Source organism: Stegostoma tigrinum, chromosome 3, assembly GCF_030684315.1.
Source record: "Stegostoma tigrinum isolate sSteTig4 chromosome 3, sSteTig4.hap1, whole genome shotgun sequence".
NCBI classification, from domain to species: Eukaryota; Metazoa; Chordata; class Chondrichthyes; order Orectolobiformes; family Stegostomatidae; genus Stegostoma; species Stegostoma tigrinum.
This window is the reverse complement of record NC_081356.1, coordinates 30,349,107-30,372,347: the sequence shown is the minus strand read 5'-3', so window position 1 is coordinate 30,372,347 and position 23,241 is coordinate 30,349,107. Positions and strand designations below refer to the sequence as shown.

The 23,241-nt window shown below is 43.9% G+C and overlaps 1 protein-coding gene across 1 annotated transcript in view; it reads left to right on the top strand.

Moving 5' to 3' along the window:
* Positions 1 to 23,241, top strand: part of LOC125451152 (atrial natriuretic peptide receptor 1) — a 59,076-nt gene that overhangs the window by 16,697 nt on the left and 19,138 nt on the right. Inside the window, exons 10-18 of the mRNA XM_048527939.2 lie at positions 4,644 to 4,730; positions 11,522 to 11,665; positions 13,145 to 13,266; positions 13,664 to 13,802; positions 14,057 to 14,105; positions 18,099 to 18,203; positions 18,309 to 18,428; positions 20,178 to 20,271; positions 21,241 to 21,328. Of these exons, the coding sequence (XP_048383896.2) occupies positions 4,644 to 4,730; positions 11,522 to 11,665; positions 13,145 to 13,266; positions 13,664 to 13,802; positions 14,057 to 14,105; positions 18,099 to 18,203; positions 18,309 to 18,428; positions 20,178 to 20,271; positions 21,241 to 21,328 (948 nt within the window). The remainder of the gene's footprint in view (positions 1 to 4,643; positions 4,731 to 11,521; positions 11,666 to 13,144; positions 13,267 to 13,663; positions 13,803 to 14,056; positions 14,106 to 18,098; positions 18,204 to 18,308; positions 18,429 to 20,177; positions 20,272 to 21,240; positions 21,329 to 23,241) is intronic.

The window sequence follows — 23,241 nt, the reverse complement described above, 5'->3', positions numbered from 1 at the left end:
AAGACCAAAATCAGATCGGTCATCTTCTCATGGAGTGATACAGCAGATCAATGGGACAAATGGTCCCTAAGTCTGATGCTTATTCTTGTTATTTTTATAAAAGCCATAAGAACTGCCATAAATCAGAAACAAAAATAGAAATTGCTGGAAAAGCTCAGCAGGTCTGGTACCACCTGTGGAGAGAAATCAGTAACATTTCAATAAGTCTTACTTAGAACTGATGGTAGCTAGGAAGATGTCAGTTTATATGCAGAAGATAGGGTGCGATAGAGGGGGAAAGGAGTAAATGATAGGTGGGCATAGAGCTCAATTAGAGAGAAGAATAGTTGGACAGAAAAAGGAGTGGATAATGATCTGGCAGGCAGGGTGAATAGCGATTAATGGGGACTGTTAGTGGCTAATGATAGGTTGCAGACCATGTGAGAACAAGGCCTAGTGTGTGGAAGTTGGGGAAAGGGCATGAAGAGCTCAAGCTGTAAAGTTATTGAACTCCATATATCGTCTGGAAGGCAGCAGGGTCCCCCAAGCAGAAAATGAGATGCTGTTCTTCTTGCGTGCCACAGTACTTTGGAATGTGGTGACCACCCTGAAAGGAGCCACTGAAATGCAAATCCTTGGTTTGAATTGTACTGTCCTCAACAAAAGGAGCCTGGCAGAGAGATTGAGTAATATCTGTTGTGACAACTTTAACTGTCTTACTAAATAGTGAAATGGAACACCAGTTTTTAAAGGAGATTCTCAATGTGTAGCTAGTAACACATCACACTATCCAAGCAGCCAATCCTATTAAAGCGTTCTCTCAGACAGCCCAGCAGGCATTTAATAAATTAATCAACCTACTGTTAAATAAAATTTACACAGCAAAATAAATATAGGAGCATAAATCTAGAGGTAAACTTGAAGTTGAAATGTTACTTTTAAAGATATTTATTGTTATAATCTATTAATCTGGAAAATCTTTAACAATGTTCAACAGACTTTCCTGGGCGACAGAGATCATTCAACAGTTTGAGACATAACCCAATATGAATGTCTTGCTGTTGAACAGAGGCCATCAGCATCTCATTATCTTTCTAGTCACAAGATCATGGATCAGTCTATTTTGATCTGCCCCTTCTACCTTTGAAAGATTGTTTTTTGAAATTCCCTTTGCATTTTTGGATGTAAAAATATGTAGGTCTCTGTCTCTCCAGACAGCCACTTAATTTACATACACAGCCAATGTGAGCTGTATCAACCCTCTCTCTTATTTTTTTATAAAAAGAATTCTGAAATAAAAATGAAAACTGTCTATTGTACTTTAGGATCTGACCTGTGGTCAGGACGCTTGAAGATTTTTATCCGCAAGCTGCCATAGAACGTGGGAAATTCTCTCAAATTAACACTGTCTCTGTAAAACGGTTTGGGAGCAGAGTTATCATCACACAGTCTGTGGAGAAGCATTGAAGGACAAGCACAGCATCAGGAATCTTTTTGTTTATTTCTGCGTTTACTGAATCTTGATTCAAAACAGTAATGCTAGTCAATACTGGCAGTTCATCACCAAAAACCTTGTAAAATCACAGAGTGATAATGGGAAATACTTTACCCCTGCAGTGGCTGAGAACGCCCTTGACCGCATCTCCCGCATTTCCCGCCACACATCCCTCACACCCCGCCCCCGCCACAACCGCCCCCAGAGGATCCCCTCGTTCTCACATACCACCCCACCAACCTCCGGATACAACACATCATCCTCCGACACTTCCGCCATCTACAATCCGACCCCACCACCCAAGACATTTTTCCATCCCCACCCTTGTCTGCCTTCCGGAGAGACCACTCTCTCCGCGACTCTCTTGTCTGCTCCACACTCCCCTCCAACCCCACCACACCCGGCACCTTCCCCTGCAACCCCTGGAAGTGCTACACTTTCCTCCACACCTCCTCCCTCACCCCCATCCCAGGCCCCAAGATGACATTCCATGTCAAGCAGATGTTCACCTGCACATCTGCCAATGTGGTATATTGTATCCATTGTACCTGTTGTGGCTTCCTCTACATTGGGGAAACCAAGCGGAGGCTTGGGGACTGCTTTGCAGAACACCTCCGCTCGATTCGCAACAAACAACTGCACCTCCCAGTCGCGAACCATTTTAACTCCCCGTTCCATTCCTCAGACGACATGTCCATCATGGGCCTCCTGCAGTGCCACAATGATGCCACCTGAAGGTTGCAGGAACAGCAACTCATATTCCGCTTGGGAACCCTGCAGCCCAATGGTATCAACGTGGACTTCACAAGCTTCAAAATCACCCCCTCCCCCACTGCATCCCAAAACCAGCCCAGCTTGTCCCCTCCCCCCCACTGTATCACAAAACCAGCCCAGCCTGTCTCCGCTTCCCTAACCTGTTCTTCCTCTCACCCATCCCTTTCTCCCACCTCAAGCTGCACCTCCATTTCCTACCTACAACCTCATCCCGCCTCCTTGACCTGTCCGTCTTCCCTGGACTGACCTATCCCCTCCCTACCTCCCCACCTATTCTCTCCTCTCTACCTATCTTCTTTTCTCTCCATCTTCGGTCTGCCTCTCCCTCTCTGCCTATTTATTCCAGTTCCCTCTCCCCATCCCCCTCTCTGATGAAGGGTCTAGGCCCGAAACGTCAGCTTTTGTGCTCCTGAGATGCTGCTTGGCCTGCTGTGTTCATCCAGCTCCACACTTTGTTATCTTGTAAATATCGCAGATTTCTTTCTTGTGCATCAAGTAACTGTATAGTAAATTGGCAGATAACTCACTGCTATCTCAGTGACTAATCCAGTGTGTGTACACACATTCACGCATTAAATAGAATGCATGTCATAGGAATATTGGTCTATCTGATCTTTCCTGATATCTGTGTATTGCATAAACATTCTTCCACTGTGATTGCAACATTAGTTTGGAGAAGCTGGAATTGTTTCTTCTGAAATAAAACATTTGATGGGAGGCTTACAAGATTATTACAGGGTAAAACAAAATAGGTAAAGAAAAGCTTTTGCTCTAAGCTCATGGTTCAAGGACTGGAGGACACACGTTTACAGCCTTGGATAAGATCCACAGGGGATGTGGGGATGAGCCATCTTTATATGCAGAAAGTGATATTAACCATTTTGGTGAGCTATTGGATCTGGACTACTATTTACCAGCAGCAGGTCTTTAGCACGACTACTGTCAGTGACCTTTGTTTGGCTGTAGCTGGAGGAGAAGGAAGCTTTGATGGACGTCTGCCCTCAAAGTCAAGTGAGTAGGGTCCAGGACTCACTGAGGGCAGTTGACACCGTAGCCAATGGGATGGTCATCACAGTTGTGCTGAGTGACCAGTTGTCCCAGAGTTTTCAGGAAGGACCTTGAAATTTTGGCATTTAGCCTGAGTCCTGGGTCAAGTCTTTCTGGGACATACCTTTTCCCAAGTTTGTTCTGTCACTGCAAGTTTCATGTCTGCGCCACCCTGGCACTTTCATGGGCTTGGGTTTGGGGCTGTGCTGAGGATGCCAGGCTACGAGGTCAGAAGCATAGCAGAATCACGTATGAGTCAAAGATTGATGTTGCAGCCCAACCCCAGTCACCCTTACCACCAACACCCCCCGCCACCCACACACCCCTGCAGCCTCGGGAGGCACTGTGTGGGACATGAAGTGGTGGAAAAGGAACCTGCCAAGATTTGCCCCAGCAGAATCAGGAAGTGGCATCAATTGGCCATTTAATTGGCTGATTTGGATTCCTGATCAGTTTATGTGCCGTCTTTCACACCACTTGGAAAACAGGGTGGTCATGGGAAAGCATGGGGCCTTATTTTAACTCTCCATCCCACTGTCACTCTGACCTCTCAGTCCTTGGTCTCTTGTAATATTTTAGTGAAGACCGTCATTCAATAAAGGAACGGCATCTCATCTTTCGATGAGCCTACAAAGCTACATCTAAATTTTGAGCTCCCCAATTTCAGAACAGAACCTGTACTTTCAAATTTTTCTTGTGTGTGGAGAGCAGTTGTTTCTGATGCTGAAATTGACACCTTCCTGATACCCATCTTTTGTTTATTTTAATTGCCTCCTGGCTATCCAAGTTGCAACGCATTGTCAACTCCTTTGTCATTTGATCGCTCCTATTTTCTACCCTACTCCTCTTTCCTCTTAAATTTATCTGTGTACTTGTGTAGTTTTCTTGAAGCCATTCACTGGATGAGCGCATCATTGGCTGGGCTACCACTTATTGCCCATCTCTAATTGCCCAGATGCCAATATCTGTTATCTTTGCAGTTGTGACAGAAGATCATTGATCTGAAATTTTAGTTCTGTTTCTGTCTGTATAAAAAACATGTAAATGTCAGTTGTGGTGTGGTACAGCATGAATTCGATACAGCGTCGGGGATTTATATACTGCCTGTGGACAGTTCAGCTGCAGAAATCACATGCAAGCAACCTAGCACTTGCAGACTTTCTCCCCTACACATTCAGAATCATGCCCCCCCACCATCCAATTCCTTCAACTTTTTGCCCTTTATGACCCGTCTCAAATGTTATGACAAATATTTGGTTGATTTGACGAACTTTAATTATTTACAACATTTAGTTCTTAACAATGAAATGTGAAGCCTACCGCTATTAACCCTTTTTGTCATTTGCAGCAATGGGCGGACTGTTGCCATTAAGAAAATAAAGAAGAGAACTTTTGCCCTTTCCAAAGCCATTCGCAAAGAGGTGAAACTCATCCGGTGAGTCACAATCCATAAGCAGCCTCTTTAGAATATAGAGCATAGAACATAGAACGTAGATCACTATAGCACAGTACAGGCCCTTCGGCCCACAATGTTGTGCCAAACTTTTACCCGAAACCTAAGGTCTATCTAACCTCCACCCCTACCTTATACTATCATCCATATGCCTATCTAACAGCTGCTTAACTGCCCCTAATGAGGCTGACTCCACTACGCTCTCTGGCATGCATTTCACACCCCTACCACTCTGAGTAAAGAACCTACCTCTGACGTCTCCCTGATATCTACCTCCACTCACTTTAAAACTACGCCCCCTTGTAATAGCTACCTCCACCCTAGAAAAAAGTCTCTGGCTGTCCTCTCTATCAGTACCTCTGATCATTTTGTACCCCTCTATCAAGTCACCTCTCATCCTTTGTCATTATAAAGAAAAAAGCCCTAGCTCTCTCAACCTCTCCTCGCAAGACCTTCCATCCATTCCAGGCAACATCCTGGTAAATCTCCTCTGCACCTTTTCCAATGCTTCCACATCTTTCCTGTAATGAGGTGACCAGAACTGGACACAATACTCCAGATCTGGCTCAACCAGGCTTTTGTATAGCTGGAGCATAACTTTATGGTTCTTGAACTCAATCCCTCTATTAATGAAAGCTACATCTTTTTAACAACCCTATCCACTTGGGTGGCAGCTATCAGGGAACTGCAGACATGAAGCCCAAGATCCCTCTGTTCCTTCACACTGCCAAGAATCTTTCCGTTAACCCTGAATTCTGTTTTCAAGTTTGTCCTTCCAAAATGAATCACCTTACTTTTCAGGGTTAAACACCATCTGCCACTTCTAAGCCCAGCTCTGCATCCTGTCAATGTGCCTTTGTAACCTAGAACAGCCCTCCGCACTATTGACAACTTGACCCACCTTCATATTGTCCGCAAACTTACCAATCCACCCTTCCAATCCTTCATCCAAATCACTTATAAAAATCAGAAATAGAAGAGGACCCAGAACAGTGGTACACCACTCGTAACTGAGCACCATGTTGAATATTTTCTGTCTACTAACAACCGTTGTTTTCTAAGGGTCAGCCAATTCTGAATCCAATCTGCCAGATTTCCCCCTATCTCCTGCCTCCTTACCTTCTACATGAGCCTACCATGAGGAACCTTATCAAATGCCTTACTTAAATCTATATATACCATATCCACTGCTCTACCTTCATCCACATGTTTGGTCACCTGCTCAAAGAAATCAAATAGGTTTGTGAGGCATGATCTACCTCTCACAAATCCATGCTGACTATCACGAATGAAACTGGGCCTATCCAAGTGTTCATAAATCCTATCTCTTAGAGCTGAACCAATAATTTGCCCACCACTGATGTAAGGCTAACTGGCCTGTAATTTCCAGGGTTATCCCTATTCCCATTTTTGAACAAGGGAATAATGTTTGCCTCTCTCCAATCTTCTGGCACAATACCCGTAGAAAGTGAGGATGAAAAGAGCATTGCCAAAGGCCCTGCAGTCTCTCTTCTTGCTTCCCTTAGAATCCTTGGATAAATCCAATCAGGCCTGGGGGGCTTATCTATCTTCAAGTTCCACAAAATTCCTAGCACCACTTGGTTACTAACATCCAACTCCTCTAGCCTACTAGCCTGTTTTACACTGTCCTACTCTATAGCTAGGTCACTCTCAGTTGCAAATACCGAAGAAAGGTATTCATTAAGGACCTCTCCTATCTCTTTAGGCTCGTGCACAAATTCCCTTCACAATCCTTGCTTGGCTCTACACTTTCTCTGGTCATTCTCTTATTCCTCACGTACGTGTAAAAAGCCTTGGAGGTTTCTTTGATCCTATCTGCCAAGGTTTTCTCATGCCCCCTTATGGCTCTCCTAAGCCCTTTCTTCAGCTTCTTTCTGGATAACTTGTATCCCTCTAGAGCCTTTTCCGATCCTTGTTTCCTAAACCTTATATAAGCATCCTTCTTCCTCTTAACCAGTCATTCCTCTCTTGAGAACCAAGGCTCCTTCGGTCAACTGCATCTTCCCTGCCTGCTAGGGACACACGTTTCAACACATGCAGTATACATTTCTTTAAAATCTCCACATTTCAAGAGTGCTCTTCCCTGACAGCATCTGTTCCCATTTTAAGTTACCCAGTTCTTGCCTAACAGAATTGTCCTTACCCTTGCCCCATTTACAAATCTTGCCCTGCTGTATGTACCTATCCTCTTCCATGGCTATTGTAAAAGTAACAGAGTTATGATCGCTACCGCCAAAATGCTCTCATTCCAACACATCTAACACTTGGCCCACTTCATTACCAAGCACCAAATCCAAAGTGGCCTCTCCTCATGATGGCCTATCTACGTACTGTGTCAGGAATCCTTCCTGAACACGCTGGATAAAATCTGCTCCATCTAAACTATTACAGCTAGAACATTTCCAATCGATATTTGGAAAGTTGAAGTCACCCATGATTACAATCCTGTGACTTCTGCACCTTTCCAGTATCTGCCTTCCAATCCACTCCTCCTCCACTTCTCTGCAACTGTTAGGGGTTCTGTAAAAACCCCCAACAAAGTGATTGCTGTAGACATATCATTCTTGAACTGCCTTTCAGTAGCTGCTATACTAGCCCTGAGTAGGAAAATCCCACTCTGCCGTCTCTTTTTCCACTCTCCCTATTTCTTTTAAAGCATCTAAATCCCGGAACTTCCAACAAGCATTCCAGTCCCTGAGTTACCCCAGTTTCTGTAATGGCCACCACATTGTAGTTCCAAGTACTGCCCCATGCTTTCAGTTCATCCGCCGTATTTCTGATACTCCTAGCATTGAAATACACATGCCTCAAACCATCTGTGTCCACAATTATGCTCCAACGACTGCATTTCTTTGTTAGCAACCTCACTCACTGCTGAATACCTCATCCTCTGAATTATAGAACATAGAACATAGAAAAGTACAGCACAGTACAGGCCCTTCGGCCCACGATGTTGTGCCGTGGAATAATTCTAATCCAAAAGTAAAATAACCTAACCTACATTCCCCTCAATTCACTGCTGTCCATGTGCATGTCCAGCAGTTGCTTAAATGTCACTAATGACTCTGCTTCCACGACTACCACTGGTAAACTATTCCATACGCTCACAACTCTCTGGGTGAAGAACCTCCCTCTGACATCTCCTGTATACCTTCCTCCTAACACCTTAAAACTATGACCCCTCGTGGCAGTCAATCCTGCCCTGGGGAAAAGTCTCTGGCTATCGACTCTATCCATGCCTCTCATTACCTTGTACACCTCGATCAGGTCACCTCTCTTCCTCCTTCTCTCCAGAGAGAAAAGTCCAAGCTCAGTCAACCTCTCCTTGTAAGACGAGCCCTCCAGTCCAGGCAGTATCCTGGTAAACCTCCTTTGCACAATCTCCAAAGCCTCCACATCTTTCCTATAATAGGGCGACCAGAACTGGACACAATATTCCAAGTGTGGTCTCACCAGGGTTTTGTAGAGCTGCAGCATAACCTCGCGGCTCTTAAACTCGATCCCCCTGTTAATGAAAGCCAAAACACCATATGCTTTCTTAACAACCTTATCCACCTGGTTGGCAACTTTGAGGGAGCTATGCACTTGAACACCAAGATCCTGCTGTTCCTCCACATTGCCGAGAATCCTGCATTTAATCCTACATTCAGCACTTAAGTTCGACCTTCCAAAATGCATCACCTCGCATTTATCCAGGTTGAACTCCATTTGCCATTTCTCAGCCCAGCTCTGCATTCTGTCACTGTCTCACTGAAGCCTGCAATAGCCCTCGATACTATCAATGGCACCTCCAACCTTTGTGTCATCAGCAAACATATTAACCCACCCCTCAACCTCCTCATCCAAGTCATTTATAAAAACTACAAAGAGCAGAGGCCCAAGAACAGAGCCCTGTGGGACACCACTCAGCACTGACCTCCAGGCAGAATACTTACCATCTACAACCACTCTCTGCCTCCTGTTAGCCAACTAATTCTGAATCCAGACAGCCAAATCACCCTGTATCCCATATCTCCTGACTTTATGAATGAGTCTGCTGTGGGGAACTTTATCAAATGCCTTGCTGAAGCCCATGTACACCACATCCACTACTCGACCCTCATCAACCTGTCTTGTGACTTCCTCAAAGAACTCAATAAGATTTGCAAGGCATGACCTGCCCCTTACAAAGCCAAGCTGACTCCCTTTAATCATGCTATGCTTTTCCAAATAGTCATAAATCCTATCCCTCAGAATTCTTTCCAAAACCTTGCTGACCACAGACGTAAGACTGACTGGTCTGTAATTTCCAGGGATTTCCCTATTCCCTTTCTTGAAAAGAGGAACAACATTTGCCTCCCTCCAATCTTCTGGTACGACTCCCGTGGAGAGTGAGGAAGCAAAGATCTTCGCCAGCGGCTTAGCAACCTCCTTTCTCGCTTCCCGGAGCAACCTAGGATAAATCTGGTCTGGCCCTGGGGACTTATCAATCCCAATGTTTGCCAAAATTTCCAGCACATCAACTTCCTCAATCTTCATCTGTTCAAGCCTGTTTTCCTACTCCTCAAAGCTCTCATTCACAACAAGGTCCCTTTCCTTAGTGAAAACTGAAGCAAAAAATTCATTTAGGGCTTCCCCTATCTGCTCAGACTCCACGCACAAGTTCCCTACGCTATCCCTGATCGGCCCTACCTTCTCCCTGATCATTCTCTTATTCTTCACATATGAGTAAAATGCCTTCGGGTTCTCCCTAATCCTTCCTGCCAAGCCTTTATCGTGCCCCCTCCTGGCCCTCCTCAGTCCACTTTTGAGCTCCTTCCGAGCAAGCCTGTAATCCTCTAAAGGTGTGCTAGACCCTTGCTTCCTCCACCTTACGTACGCTACCTTTTTCTTTTTGACAAGAAGTACCTCTGTACCCATCAACCAAGTCTCCTTAATCTTACCCCTTCTTACCTGTCTCAGAGGAACAAATTTATACATCACTCGCAACAACTGCTCCTTAAACAGCCTCCACATGTCTGCTCTGCCCTTTCTATGGAACAATTGCTCCCAATCTGTACTTGCCAACTCCTGTCTGATAGCGTCATAGTTTCCTTTACCCCAGTTAAATATCTTCCCCTGGTAACTGCTCCTTTCCCTTTCCATGGTTATGGCAAATGTGAGGCCGTTGTGGTCACTGTCGCCAAAGTGTTCTCCCACCGTGAGATCTGACACCTGTCCTGGCTCATTGTGAAGAAAACCAAATCCAAAATGGTCTCCCCCCTTGTCGGCCTGTCCACATACTGAGTAAAGAAACCCTCCTGAACACACCTGACAAAAACGGCTCCATCCAAACCATCTGCACTAAGGAGGTTCCAATCTATATTGGGAAAGTTGAAGTCACCCATAACAACAACCCTACTACATTTGCACTTTTCAACAATCTGCCAGCCTATGAGTTCTTCGATCTCTCTACTGCTATTTGGGGGTCTGTAGAAAACCCCCAGTGAGGTGACTGCTCCCTTGCTGTTCCTAACTTCCACCCATACTGACTCAGTTGACAAACCTTCCTCGCCAACCTCAGCCCATACCACCTCAGTAGATGACTCCTCACCAAAGGTTCTTTCAGCCACCGTTATACTGTCCTTGACCAACAAAGCCACACCTCCCCCTCTTTTACCACCTTCCCTGACCTTAATGAAAGATCTAAACCCTGCAACATCCATTCCTGACCCTGCTCTATCCATGCCTCCGAAATGGCCACAACATCGAAGTCCCAGGTACCTATCCAAGCTGCAAGCTCACCTACCTTCTTCCGGATACTCCTGGCATTAAAGTAGACACACTTCAATCTAGCTTGCTGTCTGCCAGCATACTCCTGTGACAGTGACCATGTCCTCCCTACGCTCATCCTCTGTACTAGGACTACACCTCAGTTTGTCATCCCCCTTCTGACCTAGTTTAAATCCACCCGAATAGCACTGGCAAATTTCCCACCCAGGATATTAGTGCCCCTCTGGTTCAAGTGGAGACCATCCTGTTTGTAGAGGTCCCACCTTCCCCAGAATGAGCCCCAATTGTCCATGTACCTGAAGCCCTCCCTCCTGCACCATTCAGTTCTCCACCCCCTGCCAATCTAGTTTAAACCATCCCATATAGCTCGAACAAACCTCCCTTCCAGGATATTTGTGCCCTTTCGGTTCAGGTGCAACCCGTCCTTACTGTACAGACCCCACCTTCCCCATGATGTGCTCCAATTATCCACATAATGGAAGCCCTCTCTCCTACACCAGCCCTGTAGCCACGTGTTTAACTGCACTCTCTCACTGTTTCTTATCTCGTTACGATGTGGCACAGGTAGTAATCCAGAGATAACTACCCTGTTTGCCCTAGATTTCAGCTTCCATCCTAACTCCCGCTACTTTGTCTTCATATTCTCAGTCCTTTTTCTACCCACGTCATGGGCACCAATGTGTACCATGACTGCTGGTTGCTCACCCTCCCCCTTAAGGATCTTGAAGACACGAATTGGGTGCATCACGAAACGATGGGTAGTAATTTCAAGAATACTTTTCCCTTGAACAGTTTGCTTCATACAAAGAAAGTTGATGACCTGAGGTGGTTTTCAAAGCTCCGCAGTAATATTTTTTCTTAATTGCCAGTGCAAAGTAAGACTCGCACTGAAGCATCAATTCAAGTTTACAATCTTCGGGCAAAGCGCACATACGTTGTTAGCCAGGAGATTAAGGGAGCTGTGAACTTTATAACTTTATACATATGTTTGAATTTGACAGTGAACTTGATCATCCAAACCTTTGCAAATTTATCGGAGGATGTCTTGAAGTTCCAAATGTAGCAATAATAACGGAGTATTGCCCAAAAGGAAGCTTGAATGATGTCCTCCTCAATGAAGACATCCCATTAAATTGGGGTTTCAGGTAAGAGTTTAGAGTGAAGAATTCTACTTATAATCCCCCTCTCAGTCCCAACCCCAGTTATGTCTTGGCTATTAAGTTACTCCCTTCTCTTTTGATCCAGGAATGAAGATCAACCTCCTGTATCTTGTCCATCTCATCTCATTTCATGCTTGGCTATTTCACCAGGGGACAGATATCAGACAAATCCATGGTGGTCCTTATTGTTGTCTGCGTGCACACTCGCGCATACTCTGTCACACACCACACTCAGACATGCATGTGTAGATATGTGTAGTGACATTTATAGCCACACAATCACATGATCAAACATATGCATGCAGAACGCTCTCTGTCAAACTGAAACATGCTTAATTATATGCCGAAACATTTAAATATACAAACAGTTGCTCACATGCTCAACTGTTACTCAAATATACACGGAATCACATCTACCCACTATTAATATCTTTAGCCCAGAAGAATCACAATTGGGAGTTTAAAAAGTTGTGATTTCTTTTTAAATATGAAATAAGTAATTGTTTTTAAGAATCTTTGAAAAGGACTTTCTTTAAAGTTAGCATCAGTTTTAAAATGATTATTTATAGTTTTCTTTGACAATGAGATACTGGCCTAGGTAACTCAGCAGCCTTTGACCTGGACACTGTACCAATGGGAAGAAAGTTCAAACTAAAAGCTATGTGGCTATTGTATAGGAAAGCTGTAGACATGAAGGAAACAGAAGAGCTAGATGGTACTATTTCAAAGAATAGTAGGGAGCACCTGCCCCTTTTGGCCCTGGGCCATCTCTGATTGATGGATTGAAAAATAAATAACACAGACTGAGAAAAATGTATACCTTCAATAGTATGAATTTTGTGTCAAATTAGGTACAGAGAACTAAAAGGAGGGAATTTTTTTTAAAAACTGTTAAAGATTAGATTAAAAATTGGAACTGAAAAGTAAAAAAGCAAACCTTGAACATTTTTAATGACTTGTTTTTAAATTCCCAACCACAATTAAAACATAAAGAAAAAGCTTTCACACTCAATGGGTAAATTGTCAGTGCCAGAGATTCTTTTGGAAGTAATTAACATGTCACAGGTTATTAAATGTAATTGGACAAACATTTAAATTCTCTATGGATTTAGCCCATATCTACCATATAAAATTTTGCCAGTCAGTGTACATCAGAGTGAGGGAGATGACTACTGTGATTCTGTTCTTCTGAAGCTATCAGCAGACTGTCATAATTCAGGCAGAAACTTAGATTTATGCATTTAACTGCACAACTGTCCCCTGCACATAATGCTTTGACAATAAAACCTGGGCCAAAATTGCCAAAGAAACAATAACTGTTTGTAAAAACAGTATCATGAAGATACTGCCCCCATGACTTGAGCTCAATATTGAAGATCCAACAGAACATTAAATGATACAACAGCATTTAATTCTTGCGTGGTCTATTAGTGTATTAGTTAACTCTTTCTGATTTCACCACAGATTTTCCTTTGCCACTGACATTGCCAGAGGCATGGCTTATCTTCACCAGCATAAAATCTGCCACAGCAGATTAAAATCCACCAATGTAGTGATTGATGACCGTTGGGTTTGCAAACTTACAGGTAAGCAATAGCAATATTTAAAGGCAGGAAACAGTCACCTGGCCAAAATCTGACCCTTTACAATCTTCTAATAGTTTCATGATAGAACCATATATCATTGAAGAAGGCCATTCAGCCCGTTTGTGTCTGTGAGAATTCTTTGACAGAGCAGTCCATTAGTTGCGTTTACCATGGCCTTTTCACTAATGACTGCAGTATGTTTAATTATCAATATTTATCTATTTCCCCCTTCACAAGTTAGTATTGGATCTGTGTCCACTGCCATTTCATTCATGGCATTCCAGATCAAAACAACTCATTCTGTAAAACATTTTCATCATCTTGTCTCTGGGTCATCTTTTCCAATTGCCATAAACCAGTGTCCTCCTGTCATAAAGTGTTCTATATTTCCCACCAGATTTCTGCTTGGCAATTTACAGAAAGGAGGACTTTGAAGATCCACCTACAATGTACCAACAGAAGGTGATTCAAGAATATTTACCACCTGAGGCCCAGATGTCAAACTTCGAACCAACTCTTGCTGCAGATGTATACAGGTAACTAGGAGAAAAGAACCAGGTTTTTTTTTAAGCTGTAGCTTCATGGTGTGAGAGTTCTTGCCTCTGAATAAGACAGTTATGTGTTCAAGCCCCACTACACAGACGAGCATAAAAACCTGGTGTGGAGGGAGTTTGGGTTCATGGAGTGGGGAATGTGTGAGTGGAATGGTGTTTGCGGTCAATGGCGCTTTCTGTCAGCGGCTGTCCTTTTTGGAAAGTCTTATTAAAGGAAGGTTTTATCATTCTTACAGCTATGGCATCATTCTGCTAGAAATTGCAACCAGAAGTGACCTTGTACTGGTAAGTTTAACTAATAATATGATGCAGAATCTGGTCCCATTCTTTGATCAAGTCCTTGAGACCCTGTACTGTAATTATATTTCCATTTAGAACAAAAGGCCATTCAGTCCCTAGAGCCTGTTCTGCTGTTCAGAACATGGCTGATCTTTAATTTGACTCAATCTTTGTGCCTCTATTCTATAACCCTTGATACCCTTTGCCTAAAAATAAATCCATCTATCATCAGAAGTTTAAAAAGTTCTATTGTCCACCCACAGAGCCTCAACAGCTTTCTTTTCTTCTTGTTTTTGCGGTATGTTCTTTATTTCAACTACCTTTTTGGGTGGATACATGCCACCACCCCTCCCCCCCCCCCACCAATATCAACCCTGAATGGCCCAATCATACTGCTATAACTGTTGATTCAGAGATAGCAAGAACTGCCGACGCTGGAGAATCTGAGATAACAAGGCATACAGCTGGATGCACACAGCCGACCAAGCAGCATCAGAGGAGCAGGAAAGCTGAAATTTCGGGTCTGGACCCTTCTTCAGAAATGGGGGAGGGGAAGGGGATTGTGAAATAAATAGGAAGAGAGTGAGACGCAGATGGAAGGTGGACAAAGGAGCAGATAGGTGGAGAGGAGATGGACGGGTCAAGGAGGCAGGGGTCGAGCCAGTAAAGGTGAGCGTAAGTGGGGAGCTAGGATGAGGGTTGGTCAGTCATGGGAAGATGGACAGGTCAAGGAGGCGGGGTTGAGGCTGGCAGATAGGAGGTGGAGGTTGGTCAGTGAGGTGGAAGGAGCAGATAGATATAGAACGCCTACAGTGTGGAAACAGGCCCTTCGGCCCAACAAGTCCACATCGAACCTCAGAGCATGCCACCTAGATCCATCCTCCTATAATCCACCTAACCTACACCTCCCTGATCACGATGGGCAATTTAGCATGGCCAATCCATCTACCCTGCACATCTTTGGACTGTGGGAGGAAGGACGGACAGGTCAAGGAGACGGGGCCGAGCTGGGCTGGTTTTGAGATGAGGCCAGGCACCAGCTCTCTGACACCACCTCCTACGGCCCCGTTGATCATGGCCCCACCCCTGACCACCAAAACATCATCTCCCAGATCATCCACAACCTCATCACCTCAGATGACCTCCCACCCACAGCCTCCAACCTCATGGTTCCCCAACCCCACACAGCCCGCTTCTATCTCTTTCCCAAATTTCACAAACGTGACGGACCTGGTCGACCCATTGTCTCTGCCTGCTCCTTCCCCACCAAACTTATCTCCACTTATCTCGACTCTATTTTCTCCCCCAGGTCTAGGAACTCCCAACCTACGTCCTTTACACCACCCACATCCTCTATTTCCTCCAAAACTTCTGATTCCCTGGTCCTCAATGCCACATTTTCACCATGGACGTCTCGTGCCTATATACTTGCATTCCCAATGCAGATGGCCTAAAGGCCCTCTGTTTCTTCCTGTACTGCATGCCTGACCAGCCCCCCTCCACCGATACCCTTATCCGCTCAGCTGAACCTGTCCTCACCCTCAACAACTTCTCTTTCAATTCCTCAATTCCTCCCACTTCCTACAGACAAGGGGGGTGGCCTTGGGAACCCTCATGGGCCTGCCTCTTTGTAGGATACGTCTTTCTGACACCACCTCCCTCTTCCGTAGCTACACTGGCCCCATCCCCCACCTCTTCCTCCATTACATTGATGACTGTATCGGCACCACCTCGTGCTCCCACAAGGAGCTCGAACAGTTCATCCACTTTACTGACAACTTCCACCCCAACCTTAAGTTACTGGACCATCTCCGATACCTCTCTTTCCTTCCTGGACTTTTTCCATCTCTGGCAACCACCTGGAAACCGACATCTATTTCAAGCCCACCGACTCCCACAGCTACCTAGAATATGCCTCCTTTCACCCACCTTCCTGCAAGTATGCCATCTCTTATTCCCAATTCCTTCGCCTCCGCATCTGCTCCCAGGATGAGGCATTCCACTCCTGGACATCCCAGATATCCTCATTATTTTCAAGGACCGCAACTTCCCCTCCATAGTGATCAAAAATGCCCTTGACTGCATCTCCCGCATTTCCCGTAACTCATCCTTCACACCCCGTCCCCGCAATAACCACCAAAAGAGAATCCCCCTCGTCCTCACATACCACCCCACCAACCTCTGGGTTCAACACATCATCTTCTGCTGTCTGCAATCTGACCCAACTACCAAGGACATTTTTCCCTGCTCACCTTTATCTGCCTTGCGGACGGACCACTCTCTCCGTGACTCCTTTGTCCGCTCCACACTCCCCACTAGCACCACCACCCCTGGCGCTTTTCCCTGCAATCGCAGAAAGTGCTGCACCTTTGTTTCCCCCCTCCCTCACCCCCATCCCAGGCCCCAAGAAAACCTTCCACATTAAACAGATGTTCACCTGCACATCTGCTAATGTGGTATACTGGATCCACGGTTCCTGATGTGGCTTCCTGTATATCGGGGAAACCAAGCGGAGGCTCGGGGACTGCTTTGTGGAACACCTACACTTGGTTTGTGACAAACGACTGCACCTCCCAGTCGAGAACCATTTCAACTTGCCCTCCCACTCCTTGGATGACATGGCCATTCTGGGCCTCCTGCAGTGCCACAACAATGCCACCTGAAGGTTGCAAGAACAGCACCTTATTTTCTGCTTGGGAACACTGTAGCCTAATGGTATCAATGTGGACTTCACAAGCATCAAAATCTCCCCACCCCGATTTCATCCCAAAACTAGCCCGGCTCGTCCCTGCCTTCCTGACCTGTCTGTCTATTTTCTCCCACCTATCCGCTCCTTCCACCTCAGCCTCAACCCTCATCCCCGCCTCCCTGACCTGTGTCCTCTCCACCTATCCGGTCCTTTATCCACCTTCCATCCATCCATCTCTTTCTTTCACTCTTTCTTTCTCTCTTTCTTTCTCTCTTTCTTACTCTCTTTCTTTCTCTCTTTAAGAATCCCCTTCCCCTCCCCCATTTCTGAAGAAGGGTTCAGACCCAAAACATCAACTTTACTGCTCCTCTGATGCTGCTTGGCCTGCTGTGTTCATCCAGCTCTACAACTTGTTATCTCTGCTATAACTGTTGTTGTTTTTCTATACCCCTTAGTATTACTAAGTTTTCTTTTGAGATTTATTTGGAACCCAAGGCATTGACTTGTGCAGTAAGAATACCACATATATATTATGTCCCACAATAAAAAGCTATTTGCTTGTCTCTCTTCAACAGTGTCTCGTTGGGAATGGTTGAGGAAAGTTTGCACTTTCCCCGTCATGTGCAATATTTGTTCAGACCTTTTTATATTTAGTTATGCAGATTCATTTGGAGTGGTGGATGCAGAGTCAATGCAAAGTGGGGTAAATATCTGAAGGAAAAATATTTGAAAGGGTATAGAGGAAGTGCATGTTGAGCAGGACTGTTTTCGATAGTTGTTCCACAAAGGGCCAACATTGACATAATGGGTCAAATGGCTCCCTTGGTCCTCCATCATTCCTTGTTTTGATGAGTTACCTACACTTCCTTAGAAACCTGAACGCTGTCCCTAATGGACTGAGTGGAATCGGAATTGTGTTTGCTCCTTATTGCTGTTGTAATTAACTCTTTTAAAGGGAAACCTGGTGTCATGATTTAAATCAAATCTCCATTCTTTATTTGCTGAGGTGCCGAAATTTTCCGCACAAATGACAAGATGCAGCAAAACATGTTAACAGGATTTCGACAAATTCTGTGTGAGAGGTTTAGGCAATCACTTAGGCATGTTGGTGAGGAGACATTTGTTTTTTGTGTAGATGCATAAAATCATACAGAGCAGAAGACAGCTTTGGCCCTTGAGTCTGTACCATCTGGGTTGATGGTTAACATACAGGGATGGAAACGGGTTTGAGTGTGAGATATCTGTGACTTGCTTTTCATCAGAAGTGGCTAGCCTATGAGTTTTATTTAACATAAATCCTTGCTCTTCAGAAGGAAGATGCAAATTCTACGGAATGTAGCCGGTGCCTTCCTTTACCGGAATTAATAAGTGGAAAATCAGAAAATGCCTGCCCTTGCCCTGCTGAATACGTCATGGTAAGAAAGCCAGTTTAAACAACAGAAAAGTTGGGGAATTATGAAATGACTTTGAGAGTAGAATGGACTTTTATTTTTTGACTAATCTCTCCTTTTGCTCCACAGCTGGTTAGGAAATGCCAGATGAAGAATCCAACCAATCGGCCCACGTTTGAACAGATAAAGAAGTACCTGCACAAAATTAACCCCAATAAAGTCAGCCCTGTAGACATGATGATGACCCTGGTATTGATGGAGAATTTGAATTTGTTATTTTACACAATGTAAACATGATTGTATACAGGTGTCAGTACCTTCCCAATTATGGCATCAACATTAGAAGTTAACTCTGATATACAGTACATTTTTTTTACATAGAATTTTGCAATAACAGAAAAGGCCATTTGGCCAAATAGATCCATGCTGTTGTACATGCTCCACGTTAGTGTCCTCTCACCTCTTCACCTCACTCTGTTCTTCTCTTTCTTCCACCCTCATGTTCTTAGCTATTATCCCCTCAAATGTATCTAATTAAACTCACCACAACCACTTTCTTCTGTGGTGGCAAGTTCCACGTTTTCACCAGCCCCTGGATGAAGAAGTTTTTCCGAGATTCCTTTAATGGCTTTAAGTTAGCCTGTTACCTTGTCTTTATGTTGTTTCATAATTCCAAACTTCTCTTCAAGATAAGACAAGATCAGTCCAGCCAAAGCACGCTGTATGTTGTAACTTGACGAATTGTCCAAGAATTGCATCTGAACATCATGGAAGAACAGACTGGAGAAGCTGGCGTCATTTTCCCTAGAATGGACCGAGAAGAGATTTAGTAGGGTGTTCACAATTAGGAAGAGTTTAGCCAGAGTAATGAGAGAGAAATGGTATCATCTGGGAGAAGGATCAAAGTCAGGGAATACAAGTTGACAGGGAAACCAATGAGGAAAAAGCATTTTTTACGTAGCAGGTTTGGAACGTGCTGCCTTAAAGGATGGTGAAAGCAAATTCAGCAGTAAATTTGTAAAGGCAAAGTACTGGAAAACAATAAAAATTGCAGGCCTGTGAAGAAATGAACACTGGAGGGACACTAATTGTTTTCTACTTCCAAAGGGCATAGCCATAATAAGCCAAAATAGCAGGCTTCTGTGGACCTGCTTATGATCTGCTTCTTCTTGGGTTGCATGCAGTCGCATACCCCCCTTCTATTTTTGAAGCACATCAAAAATATATGCATGAAACAATTAAATCCCTTAACTATTGATTATCCACCATCAATCAAAACTCAGACACTGGAATTAGTCTTGTTGCAAGTTGTGAACGTTTGCTCTCATGGATAAAATAAAATTTACTCCTCATTTGTCGGCTTGGTTTTCCAAGAGAAGGAGCAGGAGAGCAAGTTCTCTCTTGCAATAAAGGCTCCCTTTTCGAAGGTGGTCCAAAAGAAGGCATACACAGCCTTGAACAGCATGTGGGTGAGGTTCTGATACAGGTTGGGTGGACCCTCAAGCGTTGGGTACATGGGGATGTGTGTTGGTTGATCACGTTTTTTGCTAGGAAGTGCAGAGGGGTACAGCCAGGGTCTCTGTCCTGTTTGGAAAGGTCTCCAGTCCCATGTGGCTGTGGAAACTCTGACAGTAAGAATGTGAGCCTCTGGCCTTCTAGTAGGCAATAAAAGTGGTCCTTCCCAGGAGGTAGACCCTGCCAACAGCAGGGTCTGTGGCAGTAAATGGTTCTATTCATGGTTGTCATCTTGGCACCGCCACATTCAGTGGTATCAGAACAGAAAGAATTGGCACAAGAAGATCTGCAAAACAAATACAGAATGACTACAAACATAGTTCCAAATTTGGAACTAACTAGAAGTCACCACACCTGGGCCAGAATTCAGGTTAAAAATGTTCCCTTACTTATTTCACTTACTGTCATGAAAGAGAAGTTGGCTCTCATTCTGGTTCTGTCCCACTGTTGGCCTGATCATAATTGATTTATGTCTGTGTTAAGATGGAGAAGTACAGCAAACACCTGGAAACGCTGGTAGCTGAAAGAACACAAGACCTGGTTCACGAGAAACAGAAGACGGACCGTTTGCTCTACAGTAAGTCCTGAGGCTGCAACACCACCTTAAACTTCCAATCACATTCCAACTGTTTAATAGAACAATGAGATCACAATTAATCATAAACAAAAGTCTACCTGTTATGTATTGCTCTGGGAAAAACAGATTAAAAGGCAAGCCTGGGATGTATTGTCCCATGTATTAGACAATGGGTTAAGTGAACAAGTAATCGTAATTAAAGCAGTCTTCTGGCAGAAGCAATCAAGAGTTGAATCATGACTTGTTCAGGGGGTGTCATGTGTCCATTGCCCATGGAGCATGCCTTGAGATTTTGGTGACTGATGAAGGTCTGGGGGAACAAGCAGTGAGTTAGTTGCCAATTTACTGCTCTGACTTCCAGTTTAGGAATTGTCACCATCTTATTTCTATGTGGCAGATAGAGAAGTGGAAACTGCATATTAATGAGGTGATCTGACATAATGAGGATCTTAATGCTTCAGATAAGCCCCTTGCTAGGGAAAATATTGCGTCTAGATTCAATACTTTGGAAAATGAGTATTTTTTTGCTCTCAATGGCAGAAAGCTTCTCACTGCCAATCTGTCTCCATTCTCCCATCCTTCTTACTATTGTCCATTTTGTTCTGGAGGTCGTTCCCCTTGTTTTAAACTGAGCAATGATCATGGGTCAAAATTGTACTCTTTATCTTACATATGAGTCGTGTATTGTGAATGCTTATTGACTGGTGAGTAGCACTATAACAGTGTGAAATATGCAACCTGTTTTCTTGCGTTCTGCATGTTGACTTGTACAATTTGGCTAAAAACTTATGCATATCTTAAGATTTGTGTGGTGATTTGAAGACACCGTGCTAAATTATTTTAAATGAAGAGAATTTGTGCTCAGCAAATCAGTTGTTATCCCCGGCCATACTTAGCTCAGCAGACGAAGAGAACATAACTTTACATTTACATTTTGTCTGTCACTTAAGATATTGTCTCTCTTTTTAGGTATGCTGCCAAAACAGGTAGCTGATGACCTAAGACAAGGAATCACCGCTCAAGCCCAGAACTATGCTAGTGCAACAATATTCTTCAGGCAAGTACAACACGAACTGTTATTTATGAAACACTTTTAATGAAATAACATCTCCCAAGGCACTTCACATGAGCATTTCTCTTAAAAATTAAGATACCAAACCACATAAGATGATGTTAGTGAAGATGGCCAAGAGATGGGTTTTAAATATCTCAAAGGAGCATTTTGAGAGAGGCAGAGAATATAGGGAGGAAATTCCAGCTGTTTGGACCCAGGCAGCTAAAAGTCAGCCATCAACACTGGAGTGATTAAAATTGGAAATCAGAAGTAGATGTGCGGGAACATCATGACAAGATTCTCAGAAGATGAGTGCAAGCTTTTGACATTTTATTGCCTAAAAACTATACACAAAGGTGGTGAGATAACAAGGTGTAGAGCTGAATGAACACAGCAGGCCAAGCAGCATCAGAGGAGCAGGAAAGCTGAAAAAGCTGAAAGGTGGTAGTGCAGGATTTCACCTAGTGCTGCCTTCCACCAGCTCTGACACAAATTCTGACAACATGATAAAATTAGTTCCTTACATATGTACTTGAGTATTGGTATAGTCAGTCCTTTGCTTCAGATCTCACTGTAACATGATTCTTTGCACAAACTGTTAAGCTCATGAACTATTCATATTTTTCACCTTTCCCACCCATCATGCCTCACCAACACCCTCAGAGGACATGGGACAGAAACAGAAGTTGCTGGAAAAGCTCAGAAGGTCTGAGAAAGGGTCACCAGACCTGAAATGTTAACTCTGACTTTTTTCTTCAGAGATGCTGCCGGACCTGCTGAGCTTTTCCAGCAACTTCTGTTTCTGTTTCCGACTTAGAGCATCCACAGTTCTTTTGGTTTTTATTCCCTCAGAGGACATGTAGGACATTATATGCTCCCTAATTGTCTCCTGTTAATGTAAGCACACTGACAGAATGGGTTTGCAGCCTATCTCAGTGGGTGGCACCTGGCTGTGACACTTACAATGACCTGGATGCAACAGCAGTGAAGACCAGTAAAGGAAAAACTGATTCAAAAGACACCCTTGTGGCACCTGAACATCTCAATCCCATGAAGAGAAAGAAAAATTCTCATTCACCTCTTCTTCTACATTGCATAATGGAGAAGATGGGAAAGTATTGGCTTGGTAAAATATAACACCTTCATCTCCTATGAAGACCTCTGATCTGTGCCACTGCTACCGCAAAGGTGAGAGAATCATTTCACACCTTCTCCAGGAATGAATCGGGTTGATGAAAACAGGAGTAAAGCACATACTGAAGATGAGGACAAAGAATTGATTATTTCTCTATGATCTGTAGGGTAAGAAATTCTCTTTCTGTATGGAGCGGTATTATTAGTGCCTCATCCTTTATTTTTAATCCTGAAGCTACTCCTCCGCTGACAATGACATCTTGGGAATTCCAGTAAAAAAGCAGAATGCACCATCAATGATAGAATAAACTTGAAGATTCTAGGAAATTAGACCTTCTTTAGCAATTGCATGAGAATTGGTATCTGTGGAGTGTTCTAATCTGTAAATTTAAATGTTCAATGTGAGCATCTGGCATTTTCTCTACAAGAGCTATAGTAGTTACGGGAAGGGCGGCTTCAAATACTTTTGCTCTGTGGTCAGTACTCCCACATGATTACCCTCAAGATATGGTTGGCATTTAGATAGTCATCTAATGCAGTGTGTTCACTCCCACTGACTGAACCATTTCTAGTATGTGGTCCTGTGTCTGTGGCTTGGTGCTATGTGATTGCTAAAGTCTGGAATTGTAGTTCAGCCGTCTCTGTTAGCCTTCTCCAATTCTTGCTTAGTTTTAAAATTTTCAAGATCCACTGACTTTTAGCTTTAAGCTTGTCTAAGTTGGAAGCTCTGTAGTTTGAACCTCTGTTTGTTTCTTTTTTAAAAAGATAACTTGAATACGCCC